The sequence below is a fragment of the Sander lucioperca genome, chromosome 2 (genome assembly GCF_008315115.2).
Source record: "Sander lucioperca isolate FBNREF2018 chromosome 2, SLUC_FBN_1.2, whole genome shotgun sequence".
In the NCBI taxonomy this organism is placed as follows: domain Eukaryota; kingdom Metazoa; phylum Chordata; class Actinopteri; order Perciformes; family Percidae; genus Sander; species Sander lucioperca.
In genome coordinates this window covers 9493070-9512258 of record NC_050174.1, presented here as the reverse complement: position 1 = coordinate 9512258, position 19189 = coordinate 9493070, and the positions used below count along the sequence as shown (strand labels likewise).

Here is a 19189-nt window from a genome sequence, read left to right as displayed (position 1 = left end):
GTTGTTGATATTGATAATATAATAAAAGTTGATAATGTGGCCAGGCACACCTCTGTTTGTCTGTGGCTGCTCCTTGTGGAAATCAGCATGCATTTGTGTATTGTAATATGCTTCATCAAATTTTTCTGTATTTCTGTAATACATTTGAAATAACAGTGGGGCAGCTGTGTTTAAATAAAATGGTGCTGCACTTCTGGACTTTGCTCATTGTGTATATTTATTTACTGCTCTCCCACCCATGCCTTAACCTTTCCTGGTGTTCAGTTATTGTATTGACTCAGCATGTTATGTGACTGACAGGAGGGGCGTTAAAATGTTATTAACAGAATGTGCTTGAATGCCAGACTCAAAAAGAGAGTTTTGTATTTTTATGTGTGGACATGGAATATTAAGCAGCTTTTATGGAAAGCAAAGAGGTTTGGTGATTCAGTGGTGTTGCAGTACATTCATGGTATTTCTTTTCTTCATATGTTTGCATGAAGCTGTCTCACAGATTTTACATGCTTCATGACTCTGCAGCCTCAGTGGTTTTGACATGCTGGGATTCCGCACGGGTGTTTATTGGTTTGTGGTGGTAATTAGTAACAGGGCTGTCGTAACAATAGCTATGGGGACTTAATGAACCCATGAGATTGACCACAGGGAATGCAGTCGGGAATGTGACCCATTTACTTAAGTCTTTGCCCTCTAAATCTCCCCTGTGTGGCAATGTTACAGTAAACTTGTTTTTGACACTTGCACAAATACTTAAAAATATGAACAATTTGAACACAAATAGTAAATACACATACACAGGCTTTTACACACAGAACTGGGCTTTCATCATTGAACCGCAGAGAATAAAGCAGGCATTGTGTAGAATCTGGTAGTGCTCAAACGATAGGGTAGATTAATTACAAAGAAATCGGCAGTGCATTAGCTCAGTGTCGCATAGAGATGAAATGTGGGCAACAAATTGGGACACTGGCTTTGTTCTTGTCATCCTCTGTTCTCCCTTCTTTTTGGAGAGGGCTACAGGCAAACACAGACACATACATATTCTACACAACTATCCAATATATTTGAATACTACTCCATTCCTGTGTCATGTTGATTTCCTGCTTAGTCTGACCCTTAAATCAGGACACCATATTTACTCCACTGCCTGTATGGCTGCCAGCCTGACAAAGCCTTTACACAGCCATTAGAGATGTGCTTCTGTAGAGAGCTAACAATAGTTTGAATGGAATCACCATGACTGACCAATTCAAACTAATCCAAGTAGGAACAATGGTAGAATTACTGGTGCATCTCTTATTAAGATACACTGTGTGCATGTTGGTAGAATTGTACAAAAGCTATGATTTTACATGAGGCTGTAGATGTTTTGAAGCCTGTTTCTGTAGAAATATTAAATCAAATAGCCCACAAATCTGAAATACTTGTGTACTTATTATCCTATTATTTAACTATTATCCTCTGCCTCCTGAACACAAAACCTTATGAATATGTATGCGTTATGTTCCAGGCACTCTTCTGCAGAGATCAGACGACAGTTCAATGGGAACTATGGCTCTCAACACAGCCGAACCAACTCCAACGCTTCGGCCTCAGTGTACCTGACTGTGGTGAGTTCCCTTTATAAAAAGATACATTGGCTTTTGGAATTTAGTCATTTTTACCTGGCAGGTATTCGTCGCATTATCCAGGATATGTATTTTTGTTTGATTCATAGCTTCCTAGAAAAACAAGTTTCTAGTTATTTGCATTTGAGCTAGCGTTGCGTTGCGTTGCGCCAGGTGCAAGATAGGGCCCATAATGTTTAAAACTTGGTTAATCTGTCTATTTCATTTTATCACAAGCATATCAAGGAGACAATATCAATATAAATTATTAATTTAAGTGCCTTGTAGTAAACATGATTGAATTTGTTAGAACCAAATTAAATAAGAGGAGATAAGAAGGAGGGAGGAGTTGGGTGACACCACTTAATGACATCTCGCCCCCTTTTTTAGAGACTTTAACAGAAGAAGTGAGAAGATTTTTTTCAGTAGCTTGGCACCCTCAGACGCTCAGCTCTGGGTCTGTCACAGGCCTCCCCTGTCTTTGGCCGGGAGGGGGTGGTTGGCTGGTTGCTTTCTGTCCCCTGCATCATCTGCAGCCTCAAACTTTACACGCTAAGGGCAGCCCATAAGAAACCTAAGAAGCAGAAACACCTGAAGTTCTCTTCACATCTGGTTCTTTATGAAAGATAAGAACTTTGCAAATGTGGCATTATGACTTTGCGTAAACATACATGCCACTTTCCTTTTATTTTTTTTTTTTATTTAACCTTTATGTAACGTATTTGCAACGGTGACCTGGCCAAGAAAAGCGTAGGCGTGCAAGATAACAAATAGTTTCACATTCTATACAAATAGTTTCACATTCAGTACAGTACAAGAACACAGAATACAATATGCTACATAAAGTGCAGAATAAGTGGGCAGTTACAAATGCCGGCACGTAGTGAGGTGCAAGTAATTCAATGGATATGCAATATACATGAACAGAGAGTCTATATCACTGCTGAGATGGTGTAAAGAGTCTAGTGGTCTAGTTAGTGAGGTAGATCAGTTATAACACAATGTATATGAATAGACAGTCAATAGACAGTCATTAGACAGTCAATAGACAATGCTGAGGTGTAGTGAAGAGTCAATATACAGTTAGTGCAAGTTGTGGTCTATTAAGTGATGCAGATCAGTAATAACAACGTAAGCAGTAATCAGTCTATATAAATGCTGGATGTAGAGAAGAGACAATATACAGTTAGTGCAAATGGTGGTCTAAGTAGTTCCTAAAGCTAAATGGTGTGTTATCTGTATGCATTTTGAGCTATCCACGTGTATGTCTATGCTGTATACAGCGGATGTAAACATACACATGTGTTATCGCGGGAACGTGCCGTGCTACCGCGAGAACAACGTCACACACATGTAAAAGAAAGAAGAAAAAAAAAAAAAAGGTTGGGTTTAGGGAAAGAACATTGGGAAAGGCTTTAGTAAACCAAAAAAACAACAACAACACGACGGTGACCAACGTCACACGCTTAGGAAAACAATAAACGGTTGGGTTTAGGAAAAAAAAAAAGTGATGGGGGTGTCTTTGGTGTCTTTCTATCCAGCCTGGAACTTCTGCCTTTTTTCGGGGTCGTTGAGCAATAAATCCAAACTCTTACATCCAAGATTGATACACTTTATGTCCATAATTTATGATTTTTCGTCTGTTTATCTCCGCTGATTGCTGCTAGCTCCGATGCTAACCATCCATCTTTGTTTCCCATGATAATGATAATGCTTGTTTTTGTCTTGTAAACGAATGGAAGGCAGTCATCCGAGGGAGAACAAAGATTGTATATTGAGAGGAGAGATCACTCAAAGTCAGAATAGTTAGATGTGACCAAAGATTGTCTATTACCATTCTAAACCGTTCTACAAAGAAGAATGGCATCACTGTTTTGAATTTTGGGATACATTTGGGCTTTTTTTGAAGAAATGTAAATAGTTTGTCTTTTTTATATGAGTTATAATGTTCATTATGTTTATTTTTGCCCTGGATGTCTCCAAATATATAGGAGAACTGTTTTAGACAACACAAATGCTTGTGTAGCATTACTGTGTATATTATCAATAAACATGACATTATTATTTTGATTATTGGCATAAGTAAATGTCATGAGGGCAAAAGTGTCTGGACTTTTTAAAAAAGAAATGTAGATATTTTGTCAACTGTATAAGTTATAGTGTTTATTTCTTCACAGTTTGACTCCCAAGACATATGAGAAGTGTTTTAGACAGGAGATTGGCTTAGCTTGTATTGCTCTGTGTGTGATATCAATACATATCTGTGAGATTCATGTTTTATTTATTTAATTGTCTTTAAGGTCCTACAACCTTTTTTAACATCCAAGTGACCTCCCTGCAGCACAGATATTCTAATAGCCCAGTGTTTACTGAAAAAAATGATGTTCATAGATTGACTGTGGACAATGGGGTTGATGTTTTACAAGCTTTTTTAGAAAATAAAACCAGACGGACCAGAGGTTGTCAAAAATCCTTTAGGTCTCAGAGGGTTAAGAAATGTAAGCAGACTAAAAATGAGTGCTGTTTATATATATTATATATAATGCTACTAAACTTAATACTTGTGATGTTTGCTTGTTGAGGAGAAATTCTGTGACTAGAAGGTCAGTGGAATCAGGGGCGGATCTAGAAAAATATTATGGGTGGCGAGAGGGGGGCAGGAATTTTTGAGGGGTGGCAACATATGGCAGACTTATATATACTGAATTTTATCACAGTTTGATGAGAAATAGTCTGTACACACTACAAAAGGGCACAGGCTGCCATTTACATACTCAGACAGACAAACTTAATCTCATGCAATCAATATCTGGCATTTGAGGTTTCATTTGAAACAGTTCATATTAGGAATAAGTGACCATACGATGAGATCTCACTTAATAGGAGATAGAAGTATGATAGAAGTAAGGAGCATCATCACAGGAAAGGCATTAAGGTAAGACACAGGTGATGAGAGGGGAAGCAAACAGTTTTGGACTGTGTCAGAGAGGCAGCGCTGTCATTGATTAGTTCTAACCATCAGACTGTGTTAACACACACTAACATTTTAGCCTGGGAGAGTATTTAGGTTAATTTGTTTATTTTTTTTAATTTAATCTGAGCAATAGATCTAAAATACATTCTACACAAAATATAAAAACTCATCTCCCCATCTCATCACGCTTTCAAACTGACAACTTTCCCTAATTATTCATATTTAAGCAAACATGAATTTTTATATTTATTTGATGTTGTTCTTATTCATATGTAACTTAGTATATATGCAGCAACAGTTTCCATACCATGTGGAGCAGCTTGACTGGAGCTCGTTGGTGATGGCCCAGGCACTCTGCTTTCCCTTTCACTGTCTGAGCCCTGCACGGTATCTTGTCTCTCACTTTCTCCCTCCACATCTTGGTGATGCTCTCCCTCCATATCTTCACCGCTGTGGTGTTCTCCCACCTCTTCCTGTCCCCGGTCGCCTTGGCCTTGTATTCTATCTCTGTCACCTTTCTGTTGCCCTTTTCTCTCCACCTCGTCTTCATCTTCTCTCTCCTTCCACCTCTTCTCTCTCTCCTTCCACCTCATCTTCTCCGTCTACCTTGCTCAGTTGTTCATTTTCTATTTCTCTCGCCTTTCTCTTTGGTGAGAAAAAACTACATATGCTACCTTTCCTCTTCATTTCTATAAGATTAAAAGTAACTTTACAATGTTTTCCTTGACAGACGTTGAATCAGTATTAGCTTTTGTAGCCGACTTTACACAGAACAAACATCAGACCGAACTAACATTATATGTATAGTTAGCAAAATAATGTTCTTCAACCTGATTTTTATAATCTCAAAATCAGCATCGCAACTATGCTAGCACTGTTCTTTTGTTATAATTTCATTTCTTGATAGATAGTTAATCTGTTTTGACCTCTTTCCTCCTGTGTCTCCTTTCCTCACGACTCCTGGCTCCCTCGCTTTGCGCCACTCAGTTTTCCAAACAAATCAGGCTCTTGCCGCTCTGGCATCATCTCGTGCTGCATTCACTGCAGTCGGACATTGGAGATTCGCGCTCATAAATTGTCAAATTGGCCATAACTTTTAATTCATTGCTGCCAACTGGGGTGGCAGCAGGGGTGGCAAGGCTTTCTTTTAGGGTGGCACTTGCCACTCTATGGCACCCTGGTAGATCCGCCCCTGAGTGGAATGGTTCCCTCTAATACTGTACTCACAAAGCCTTAGTGTTTATGCTTACATCACCAAAGGGCTACAAGCATATCTTCTTCACATCCTCTTTACTGTCATTAGTGCTGAGAATGTCTGACTCAGTGTGGTGTGTAGTCTCGAAGATTATAATTTGATTGTCTACCACAACATAAGTTACTGCTATTCAAAGACAGCTGCCTGCATTTCTGAAAAAGAGCTGAGTTTTTTTTTTATGGAAGAATCTTTCTTTCTCTTACAATAGATGAGATGAGAACTTAGTCACAGCTTAACATGCTTCTGGTGAATCCGGGCTGACACTGCCTGTTCTTTGATTTAACATGGTTTAGAAAACCTAGTATCCCTTAGTTTTTGCAGAGAGTTGAATACCATTATGACATGAGGTTGTTTTCTTGCCTCTTCAGATGAAGCCTATCAAACAGCAAGCAGACAGGATGATGCACAGTAATCCTTTGCAGGGATTTGTTCCCACTGCACTCTTAGTCTCTCTGTGGTACCCTCTGAACCTGTCTCTGCCTCCCAGATTCATGTATTCCTTTGTCAGTCTTCCTGATTTTTTGTATTTCTGTCTTTTCCTCACATTTCTTCTCCCCCTACCGCCCTACGTCGCTCTCATTTATGTAAAGTTTTCTAAAGCTCTCAGGCACTAAGTCTCCTGACATATCTCTGTGCATGATTAACTGAGCTAAAGCCCTTTGATACTTAGCCAGTGATGATCCTTGAGCTTGTCAGCTGACAGGGTTTGAGGAGGAGTACTTGGACCGTCCATCCCACCACTGCTTGTAGCATGCAACACGGCTAATCTCTAACCTGCTTGGGAAATGGGTCAGTGCCTCGGCTACCGATAGGCACTGGATGAGGCCTGCTTACCTTGCAGCTTATACAAGCAAATCTTTAATATAGGGTGGGATTTGGGATGCAGGAGAGGGGTTTTAATACTATAATCTCCCGGGATGATAGTTTCCCATTATTCAGCAGTTGCATCTAGGAAACGGGTGAGGGAGGGATGTTTGTTGTTGCAGTTGTGACGCGGATCACTTTGTTAATTATCACAGTTCTCCCTCTCTATTACTCTCCTGCTATTTTTAGTGCCTAAATATAAGGAATGTTGAGTGATCGCTGTTGTAAATTTAATATACAAATTGAGAGATTAAGAGGAAAAGCCACATGTGTTTTTGAGCATGTGTGCAGCGCCTGTGTGTGTGTGTGTGTGTGTGTGTGTGTGTGTATATAAGCAGCATGCACGCGTGTGTGTCTGTAGTTTCTGTTCCTGTCTGTTGAAACACCGGTTGATGGAGGGACGCCTTGCTTGATGTCACTTCCTCTATCATCTTGTGGTTTCTCCCTTTCAACTCTAAACTGCAATACACTTTGCCTGAACGCTCAAAACTGCTGTCAAAACATATTGCTGGTTTAAGTGGTCAGGCTTAACTTAAACATTCATTTTGATTAGCTACAAATACTTCTTCCACTTTTGGTAATGCTGATTGTTTCCTCTCAGATCTACTGGAGTTCCTAGCTTCTAGGAATATGAGGATCAATTTAAAGAGGATCTGTGCACTGCGTTGTGGCTTAGATTCAACAAAAACCACTCAGCGTCAGTAGGTGCACACTGTAGGTTCCTATATCCGGAGTGCGCCATTTTGTACGCTTCCTTTTTATGGTACCGTTTTCAGCACGGTAAGTCTCCAATCTCTGTATAAACACAGCTGTCCTTTAGTGAGACTTTAGAATGAGATTATTGGTAAACTTGATTGTCTTAAATAGTGTGACTCAGGTTAAATGTGGCTGTATTTCGCAAGAGCATTGTTTGTCGTGACTTCTTCACATGTCTGTTTTCCGTCCCTGCTCATGTTTGCCAATGCACATTGAAAACAGTGATGTTGGTAGATGGATGTATGCTACTTAGAAAAGGCTCCTATATTGATTTATATAACAGTTATTGGCTTTAGAAATGTGTAATTACATTAAAAAAAACTTCTTTTTTAATTTATTGTTGCATGTGTCTGCACAGAATTGTATCAGTTGTAGATTTGCAATTCTTCCTGCAGCTAAAAACAATCTCCATTCTCATAAATAGCTGCAAAGGCATCACTTTTATAATCCGTGATCAAGTATCAATCAAGTATGACTAAGCTGACAAAAAGTCTGGCTTTTGATTTGGTAAGGAGAGGTAGTTTCTTGCTAGCTTCTCTTATGACTCCACAGAACAGCAGGTGCTGATCACAGGAATGCATCGATTTGCATTCATTTGTTTTTGTTAGCCTCCATACTAAACAACAAAAGGAGGCCATGCCACAGTCATTATTTAAACTTTGAGACAGAGAGCCAGATAGTGCACATATAGAGAATGCTGCCATTGTTGAAGTAAACGCCTCCACTATAGAAATGAGAAGGAGTTGAAGGTTTCATCTATACTGTAGACCTGTCATTTACCATTATAATTATATACTTGTTCTGTCTGGCTGTCTGTGTATTGTTTCTTCTTGTGTTGCATGCTAATACTAACCCATGTGGTACAATTTGCTCTTGAGTGCGCAGCAGAGAAAAATATCCTTTAGGGTGGATTGATGTGCAAAAACATGTCTGAAGGGAAATGGAATTTGCTCTGCTTCTAAAAGTTGAGTACAGCACTGACTCATCTTGTTGCTGCAGTTATCTCTACATCTTCTGTGTGTACGTATAATTATCTGTTAGTGTGTATGCCAGCGGCTGACTACGCTCTGTATTTTTCTTTTTTCTCTCTCTGTCCCCTGTACACACACTTTTGCTCACATTCAGTCTTTCACACACTACCTGTTTGTCATGCAAATGCTTCCTGTGTGGGACAGTGTGCATGATTAAAAGCTTAAATATTGTTTCGGATAGTACTAAGGGACATTTTCTCTCTGAACTGTGTGCATTGTATATATTTAGCCTAGTGACTTTGAAAAGACTATTATTAATTATTTAGGAAATCTCTCAGTATGATAATGTGGTGTTTTTTTTCCAAGCTTTTACTGACATCAGCGACAGCCTGCCTACTGTAATCAGATTGGAGGTCTGCCCAGTTTGCTGCCTCTTTTCTATAAAACACCTGCTCCATCAAAGTTCCCAGGTCCTTTTTGTGGTGCCCGGCTGTCTCCACAAAAGGGACGTGTTATCTCATCAGTTGTGGGTTTTTTCTTCCCGTGAAGTCTATTTTTTCTCTTTAAGTGCCAGTGGGAATTTGTCTCGTTGTGCGAACTGATGTATGATTTGAACAAAATGTAATGATTCCAAGACTCAAATGAAAGTTACAGCCTGTTTGCACTGTACATAAAAGTGATTACAGCTTTGCCTTTGATCTGCTGTAGCTCTGGAGTGGAGGCTGATAGAGTTTCTGTCTAAAAATAGGTTCACAGAAGAAATGTCCTTTCTGTCTTACACAGGCCAGTTTATATTTATGTATGTGCTCCAATCTTTTGTTCCTCTAAAGGTATGAGGTATCAGAAAATAGCCTTGATTCAACATGTCTGGTCCCACCTCCCTTCCTATCTTTTCTTTTTACCCAGCACTTCTCTGCACTATGTGGACTGTACAAACTCATCAATCACCCTGTACATTTTCACAAAGAATTCATCTTTTGTTAATTTTGTTGTTTGCTTGTTGTATCTTCCACATTTCCTTTTATTTTTGTCACCCTAACACGAAACCTTCTCTGACAATTCTGAGGCAGTCTCTCTGTATGATTTACATTCATGCTTTCCTTGCATGTAAATCATATTTACCTTAAGAAGTTCTTGTGGTTATCCACCTAACCCTGTTAGGATCCTTAAACTTCACTTTAACAAACATTACTTGACATGTTCATCATTTCATGATATTTAGAACTATGTGTCCTAATTCTTCCCTTACTCCATCCATTCATTCTGCAGCCTCAGTCGTATGAAGCAGTGGAGCCCTTGGACCTGGAGGAATTCCTGATGTCACAGTTAAGAAGTGGAGACTCGGCCCTGATGCAGGAACTTGGAGACTTCCCTGACGATGACCTGAAGGTGGAGCAGGTGGAGAAGGAGTGTCGCACTGTTCGACACTCTGTCCCTAAAGATGGGTGGGTCACAGGATGTCTGACATTGACCACAGAGGAAACCACACACTCAGTCTAAAAAAAAATCCTCCCTGAAATGAAATTGGCAAGCTGTTAGAAGAAAATATAGAAGAATAGTTACAGAAGATATTTCACCCCATAGGCAGCACCTTGCTGTGAGTTAAAAGTCAAACAACAGTCTTCATGCATTCAACTACTAAATCCATGTTCTAGAAGGTTTTGGGCAGATTGCTTAATGTAAAAGTTGCACATAAAAACATCTCACTTGCATTCCAAGATACTTTGTAAGTCCATGTAGGAAAGTTAATCCTTACACTGTACATCTAGCAACTTGAGAAATCTGAGGTATGACAAACTTCTTGGCAAAAGGAAAAACAGAAATACATTATAAAAGACACTTAAAAGGATTAAAGAAAAAGGGCAGAAGATCAGAAGCATAGATAAAAGACGAGTTGAATAAAGTTTTTTTTTTATTTACTCATACATCAGGTGTGTAGAGTTAAAATATTTTAGCTGGGATTGATAGATTTTAGGAGAATCTTTGCAGTTGCAGAATAAGTAGCAGTTACAATGTCAGATGACATAGTTGTTTATTTTTAAATGCCTTCAATGTTGTCAGTGCAAAGTTATTCTGCCAACACATGCTATCTTAGTTTATTCAGAGCATTCACTTGTCCCGCACCTTGACCGTGAAGTACAGATTAAGATAGTGGAGGAATGTAAAGTTTTCAGTTGTCTGTGAATGTTTGCATGTGTCTGCATGATAATGTGTGTCTTCTTATCCTCTTTGTCTCTCTCTTTGTAGACTGGAGTTGGATCCACATGTGAGAGACTGTGTAAAGAGTTACACTCAGCCGTGGCTTTTGGTCTCCAGAAGGTAAATTGTCTCCTACAGAAACGCAACAGTTACAGTCCGAATATTCAGGACTCTCAGAGTGGTGTAGCTCATGCACATGCTGTTTGGTTTTACATACAGCTAGATACCTTGAGGGATACCTTAAAATTAAAAAAAGTAAATCTATTTCTAAGTTTACAATTTAGAAATGTAAACCAGATGTAGTCCAAGCTGCAGTATTTTAACCAAAGACCACCAAAATCATGACGACAACAAAAATCATGCCCTCACCAGTATCTTAGCTGTCACACTGTGCAACAGGTGCAACTATCTGAAAAGTTGTGTGTCTGTGAAACAGGAAACAATAGGACTGAGGGAGCCATTAAACACATATAAACATAAACATTAAACACTGGGATCTATTGTCTGCTACATTGTAGTGCTCACTATATCTCTCTCTCTCCCACACACACTTGCATACAATACACACTCTACACTGTGACTATGTTGCGTAAGGCTTCTGTTTTTGTTATCTAGTTTGATTAGAAGTGCAGAGGTGTATCAGTTGCCACGCGTGTTATTTTTAATGTGTGTGTGTGTGTGTGTGTGTGTGTTGAGAATGAAAGACTTGTAAAGTATGTGTCCATGTAGATCTGTCACCTTATCAATGGCGCCTCTCATAGTATTTGGATCTTGTATGTTCTTGCGATGCCTTGTAGATCCAAATAAAAGCATTCGTGTGTGTGTGTGTGTGTGTGTGTGTGTGTGTGTGTAGGTGCCAGGGCGATGGCTGGAGTGCGTATTCGGAGCGAGTAGGCCTACACAAACTCCTTCGTAAACAGACCTTTGAGTCGGACGTCGAGCCAGACAACCAGCAGAAGCCAGTAAGTAACACAATCATAGCCAGCACACACCTTCTGACTATTGTTACCCAATAAAGGAGAAGTGTAAGCCTTCTTCAGAGCCGGTCTTGTGCAGTGTGGTGTGCAATGTTGCCAAACTGGTATAATTCTTCACTTCTTTCCTTCTTCAGTCAGTCTTGTCCTATAGGGCTGGGTATCGTCACTGATTTCCTGAATCAATTTGATTCCGATTCACAAGATTAGATTTCTGGTTTCGATTCAATAACAATTCCATTAGGGATATTTCAGTGGCAAAACCAATGTTGCTTGGAAATGAAAAAGATTCTACAATTGCACAAGGTTCCCTCTAACCTGGTGCTTTATATAAAAGTATGTTCACATTAAGAATTGACTCCAAGGCAGTTGCATTAACGTACTTTTTATTTAACATAAACGCACTACAGCAGTCAACACAATAAACTAAAATCAACTCAACAGATACGCTCTCATTTGAACCCAGCAGTGTCTGCACCTGCTATGTCAGGCTCGCGTCTCAGCCCTGTATTACGCACGTAAACGCGACCTGAAGCGTTTATTTGCACTTCAAGTCAATTTTTTCGACAATACGTGCGTAAACGCGAGGTTGATGCCCAATAAAAAGGTCTGAATAAATAAATGTATTTATCTACATTTTGCAACCTAGGCGACGCTGAGGGGCTGTCTCTCTGTACAGAGCCAGAGAGCAGCACACTCTGCTCCAGTTTGTAATCCCACAGACTCCTTTCAGTTTTGCCCAGCAGCTGGGAAGCAGGACACAGGAACGTCTTGGGTATTGAGGCTTCACTAGACAACTCTGCTCCTATCACCAAAACCACCCTGCCCTGCTGCTCGAGGCTTTGAAATTCGCAGACCAGGTAGAACCAGTATAGACACTTGCCTCAGTGTGGAATAAATGCTGTCAGCACGCAAGCGTGACGCTGATGTGACGTTTGTGGTCGAGACTGCGTTTTAGGCTAGGTCCCCTGGTTAGGTTCCATTAGAGTGAGAACAACCTGAAAAAAATATAACAGTTCTGATACAGCTTAGTATACATACTATTAACTTGATACATTTTAAGAGCCCACATGTAAAGGAGTAGTTTTTTGGAAATACACTTATTTGCTTTCTTAGACAGTTTGCCCTTAAAACAGATATACTCTGAGCCAATAGGTGATAAGAAGTTTGGCAGATTATCTTAATTTAGCTAAAGTTAAAACATCTGCCTACCAACTTACTGTAGATACAGATTAACATGTTCTGCATCTTGTTTGTGTATGGATTGAACAAAGAAAATACAATCTGTGGTGTGCCCTGGTAGCCTACCACAAAAAAATGAAATAAATGTTAATTATTAGTTAGTGAGCTTTAGCGGTGCTAGTAGGTGAAAGACAAGCTAGATTGTTTTCCACTGCTTTCAGTCTCCATGTTAAGCACATGCATGAGACTGGTATAGATCTAAATATCAGCATGAAAGCAAATAAGTGCATTTCCGAAAATGTCAAACTGTATTTCCTAAGCAGAACTACAAAACAGCTTTGTTCTTCAATGCCAATATTTTGCACTTACTTAAAGTGTCTTTTGTGAGAGGAAGGCCATTAAGTGAGAGCAGTATGGTAGTCCATACTAATCAAGGCTTGAGAGAGACGACAATACTGGATGTTGAATGTGAGGGAGGAGTGGGAGACCTGGCTTGCTCAGAACTAAACCTGAATATTATACACTCTAACACTCCTCATCTCTATTTGTTTAGCTGGACTGTCGGAGAGATGTTGTGATTAAATATGTGCCATTATTTTTTCTATTCTAATGCACATTTTTCAAATTAGCAGCTTACGTCTGCATCCCTCAGTCCTTTACTTTCATTTGGGATCCCTGCCTCAGTAGGCGGCTAACAGTATTTCGAGCCAAATTCCAATCCTCTCTCACTACCCTCTCTAGCTCTTTTGTCTCATAGTTGCCAAATCCCTAGCTCCCAGCATCAGGCAGTCCCAGCCAATCCATGTCTCAGTCAGCGCCACTCCCAGCCTCTGGCTGGTTACCCAGCCATCCCTCACCACAAGCCAGTTTCATCAGCCCCCTCCTGTCTCCCTATCCTTGCCAATTCTGGTTAATCACCCAAACCAAAAGGCCCTATTACCGCCGCAGGCTTCCCATGAGCTACATGCCAGAAAGAGAGTGACAGCGAGGGGAAGAGAGGGGATGAACAGCATTATTGTCCCTCAGCGCTTAATGGGTCTCTTCTAAGGTCCAGTCTGGTTTAACAATATCCCTGGGATTATGGCGTGATGGTCCCTTGGAGCCTCAACAGGGTAAGGCTTCACTAGGAAGCTCGGCCAGTCCTTGCCTGTGGTTTGAGAACTGGGATGTGAGATTGATGGATAATGGGAATGGAAGAGACAAGCTGGATGTAGCATGGGAGCAGTAACATTATGCCCTGCCCTCTAGCTTAGTCTGAGTAATTGCATATGGTGCCAGTGCCAGCCTCCTTACAGAGGATCCAATCAGTTAACGTTAGCACAGTCTAATGGCAATTTATCTGTAAACAGGAATAATATGTTCTTCCTACGTTTAACAACACTCAATAACTTTGAGTGGACTGTGGACAGGCACAAGGAAATTTTAAAGATGCTCAAAAATATATTTGTTGCCTTTGCTTTCCTTTCATTGAAGTCCCAAAGGAGGTAGAATTTTAAGTTTATGTTAATATAAGAGTTTGGATGTATTTGTATAAGGTGGTAGAGGTTGTTGGTATTAATACACGGTCACTTTCTGAATGTGAGAATCCTGTATATTCCAACCAAAACAGCAGAGGACACAGTGGAGAAGCCAAATGGCAACATTAATATTTTTAACTATACTCTCTGACCTCAGGGCATCTGAGAGGCACATTTGCATATCACACTGTTATATTAAGTGAGTTAATTTATAAGCTTTGAGCTTATGCCTCTGCCTGGTGCTATTTTTTTTTCAAACAGGCCTGTGCTGTTGCTTGCAGGGCACTGGATGTCAAAAATATGCAGCATCTAGCAAGCTTGTTTTTAAGGCTATTGTAGCTTTGGGTCAGTGAGTCAGCTCGGCCCTCTTTGTTGCTATAATTTTTGCCTGGCATGCCATCAGCCTGCTGGGAGATCTCTGATTACAGAACTTGATCAGCTAATGCACAATGCATCAATATCACTTGTGACGAGTAACTCATACCACCCTATCATATGTTAAAATTCAATGTCCTTATTTCCTACATTCTGGTGTTTTTCTACATACATAACATAGTTCTATGAAAATACAGCAAAGAAACGACATGTTTATTTCAAAGAACGAAGCACCTGCTGAACAATATTGTTAAGGACTCCTATCACTTAACTCTCTGTAGCATACAGTGAACATAAACATGAGCATGTTTTGTGTTTTCTACATTAAGTAAGCCTGGATCAGACAAAAACACCAGAGACATCATTGTCTCCACACCAAAACACTGTCTAGACTGCATAAATGCCTGTTAGCTGTTTGTTGTGTCTGCTGACAACATAACCATGGAGGCTGCATTTTCAATGTAGTGTATGTTGTTGACGGTTCATAAAATGCTGTGGAAGTATAGAGTTGATTATTTGAATGGGGCAAACCCCATTCAAATAATATACTGTAGTTTAAATGGAGAAAGAGTAGGCTTTGACCAAATATCCATTAATTTAGTATTTCTTACCCTGCACCTGTTTTCTTTGATGTCTCTCTTAATACCATGCCTCTGGATATTCTGCCTTAATACCCTCTTATTTTGCTCATCCATTGTTTTTCTCTTATTGCTCCATCTTTCCCGCCTCCACATTTGATTCCCCTCACCCTATTCTCTCTGTCCTCCCCCACCCACTTACCCCTCTCTTTCTGTCTTTGCCCCAGGTCAAGTCACCAACACTAGCGGGGCTGAGTGATGACTCTGGCCGCACACTGACCTCCTCTGACTTTAACTTGCGGTCTTTGACCCCGGACAAGAGAGTTGAGGGGCTGCTGGCCTTCAGCAGCCACGAGGAGCTGGACCGCTTCAACCAGGAGGCACGGCAGGGGAACAGACACCCCGAGCTGTTTGCTCTGTACCCCCCAGCCGACGAGGTGAGAAATAGAGACAGTTGGTACTCGCGTACTGTATATATACTGTACCAGTTCATGCATGCATGTTGGAATCATGTGGGATAGGATTGGTCCCTGTCACTCTTAAGAAGGCATACAAACCAAGATGCAGACTAATGTGAGCTGAATACAAGACCAGTTCATTAATTCATTCCACTCTTTTCCAATATACCATGCTTTATTCCCCAAATGGTTTTGGCTCATCAGGGTGGGATCTGCGGTTGTCTCAATATTACAATATTACATTAAAATCATCTTTTTTTTTTTAAATATTAATATTTTTTTAAGTAGAAAATGAATCCTGAAACTATTTTAGTAATCAATTAATCAATTTTTTTAAGTATTTTTTGAAAAATTCCAAATATTCACATACTTATATACCTGGTTAACACTTGAAGAACAGTTTTCCATTTTGTAGTTTTAATTTCACTTCCTCCCAATTTATAAACACCTGTGAATCTTGTCTAAGATTCTAAATCTCCTCCAAATGTAATAACTCCTCTATTTCTTTTTGCATGGTTTGAAAACTTTCTCTGCTATTGTGCTCCAGGAAGATGCAGTGGAGCTCCGGCCCATCCCTGACTGCCCCAAAGAACACACTGGAGACCGCATCTTGATCCGATGCCAGACCATGAAGTATGTCATACATTTTCATAATACTGTAGGAGGGGGTATTTAAACAGCTGCCTTAAGTTGGACATGGAACCAACAGTTAGCTGTGTTAAAGGGGAAATTATTCCAACACCCCTTGTTTATGAAAATGACCTTTTGCTTAGCATTTAACATACAGTACATTCTTGTTTGTCACATCTGATGAGTTGAAAGTCTGAGTAGTTGTTTCAAAAAGGCTTGTAGATGTGACGGACAGCGCAGTGTGGGAGAGGGTAGGAGTGCTGTATAGTGTCTGTTGTTCTTCTCCAGAAAATGAAAGTTCCTCCCTCTCTCTGTGGGATTTTGTCTCTCTCTCTCTCTCTCTCTCTCTCACGCACACACACGCACGCACGCACGCACGCACGCACGCACACACACACACACACACACACACACACACACACACACACACACACACACACACACACACACACACACACACACACACACACACAGTGTTTTGATCTCACTCGTCCTTGTTGCAACCCATAATACTGCAAAATGTTTCAGTTGAACTCAGCTTGCAGTGGTTTGGCAACCACTGCACTTTAACCCTCAGTACCACTATCCTTTAACCCTCTAATCACTTACTGTGATACATTTTATGTAACAATAATCAACGGGAATAGAATAGGAAAATATAGAATCAAATTTAAGTACAGTAAAAGGAAAACCCAGAATACAAATGTTGAATATGCTAAGTATATGTCTTGATATTATTAAATTACTAATTTCCTTTTCCTTCTTGGCATTCATAGGTTTGAGATTGAGATTGAGCCCTTATTTGCCACTATGGCCTTGTATGACCTGAAAGAGAAGAAAAAGGTAAGAAAACATTGCTTTACAGTTGTCCTTATGATTTATGTTGTCTTAAAAGGGGAACAACATCTGAATTAGGAATTCCAGTATGTATTCCAGGAAAGTTCAATCAATATTTGTGAAGATGAGCTATTTTCTCTCAAAGCCAGAAACCAGAGAAGTACGTCTTAAACTTATGATGTCATCAAGTACAAATTCTGGAGCTGCTTCATAAACAATGAATGGGAGACTGATTTTGTTTTCTTTTTTTAAATCTACATGAGCTTTATTCTATTGTAGTGTTCTCAGTTCTGAAACAAAAAAATGTACTCCTATACACTACCCTGGGTGCTCTCAGTGTCATCTATAACATCTTTACCAAGTCATTGTCCATGGAGCAGTTTTTGGATTTGGGTGAGAGTTGTTCATGTTTACCAATATTTTTAGACCATACGAATAACATGTATACATTTAGAAAATAGACATAGTTCCCCTTTATTGGTATTTCTAATGTTGACTAAAAGCATGTTATAACTTTTGTCCTGGAAACTTGTGTGACATGTTGACCGTACCACATACAGTACAAGGGTAGGACAAAATTACACACCACTTACAATACAATTGCCCCACAGTAAATGCTAGTTTCAAAGGTCAGAGTGTCTGTCAGTTGGTGTTTGGCCTACCTGTGACCAAAGGTCTTGTTTGTTTTATGTTTTGGAGACTCTTCACCTTGCTATATTACATAGTTTTGCAGTGCTTGTGATTGATGCAGCAGTAATCCTGACAGCGATGATGGAAAATAACACCAAAGGTGTTTCTTATTTAAAGCACAATCTGTGTAAAAAAAAAACAAATCAATCAAATTAGAACCTGCTATCACTATCAAATTTGTCTTCTTGTACTGTGACACCAGATACACAATGTTTCAGATGCTGTTTGTTTACATCTGTAATGCTTGTAAACATAGGTGAAAATGGGCCAATGATTAAGTCATAATCAGCTGAGAAACAAAAAAATGCTGTCTGTCAAATTTATATAGTCAATACATTTTCTAATTGTTCAATAGATATCAAGAAGACATACATGTCTGATTTATTAGGAGATAGTTGCCATTTTCATAAGGGAGGTTCAAAGGCAACATATGTCAATTTTGAGGCTGTAATTGTATTGTTGTAGTGCAAGGCACTGAACCCCAAGTGTGTGTGTGTGTGTGTGTGTGTGTGTGTGTGTGGAAAAACTTAATGAACAGAGAGGAACACTGGTCACTGGTATTTACAAAATGTACACAGCTGGATAGTTATTTTTGGGTGAAGTGTCTGGAAGGATTTAGATTGTAATTAAGTGCTCATGGATCTCTCAGATGAGACAGGGTCTCTCAGCGCTGCTGCCCAGCCACTTTCTAGCTTGTCTGCAAGGCTGATGGCTCTAAGATGGTCCTCAGGGTAAAATGGGGTTTACAATTTAATGCCCCATAATTTTTGAAAATGGGCTGCATGTAAGCTGGTCTTGGAACAACATGAGCAATATAAGCTTTAAAATAGCTTATATGTCAAAGAGTGTACTGTCCTTCAAGAATATTTTCAGTTCTGCTTCCTACGGACGTCAGTCCATAAGAGCAGAGCGGAAGTGTCACGTTGTCACAGCATATTTCACTTAAGATGAATAATTTTTTGAACTGAAGTCTGTCCTTGTGAGGTTAATACAACATCCTGCCTGTTACATTGAGCAGAGACAGATCCAGAATGTTAAAGAGCTATGAAATGTGTCTCTGTCTGAGAGAAGGAGAATCTGCCAAGCTTGTTTTCTCACTTAGATTTAATTGTAGTGGAACTGTGAAACATTTGCTACTGACCCATTTATCCCTGAACCCTTCACTCTTTTACTTTCTGCCTTTCTCCAACTCTCTTCAGTACACTTGTCTTTGTCTCCTCAGGAGTGTTTTTTTATATTTTATTTCCAGCCACATTTCTGCTACTTCTTTGCCTTATTCTCTCTGTTTCCCTGCATCCCTTACTGTTGTCTCTGTATCTCATGGG

The 19189-nt window shown here is 39.8% G+C and overlaps 1 protein-coding gene across 2 annotated transcripts in view; it reads left to right on the top strand.

The window, feature by feature from the left end:
- The window catches only part of dock8 (dedicator of cytokinesis 8), a 62376-nt gene that overhangs the window by 8635 nt on the left and 34552 nt on the right, over window positions 1-19189 (top strand). Inside the window, exons 2-8 of one of the 2 annotated variants that reach the window (XM_035991917.1) lie at window positions 1508-1607; window positions 9694-9869; window positions 10672-10743; window positions 11477-11585; window positions 15477-15686; window positions 16255-16340; window positions 17114-17180. In XM_035991917.1, the coding sequence (XP_035847810.1) occupies window positions 1508-1607; window positions 9694-9869; window positions 10672-10743; window positions 11477-11585; window positions 15477-15686; window positions 16255-16340; window positions 17114-17180 (820 nt within the window). Of the gene's footprint in view, window positions 1-1507; window positions 1608-7189; window positions 7478-9693; window positions 9870-10671; window positions 10744-11476; window positions 11586-15476; window positions 15687-16254; window positions 16341-17113; window positions 17181-19189 lie in introns of those variants that run through there. The other variant, XM_035991920.1, reaches the window with a different exon arrangement.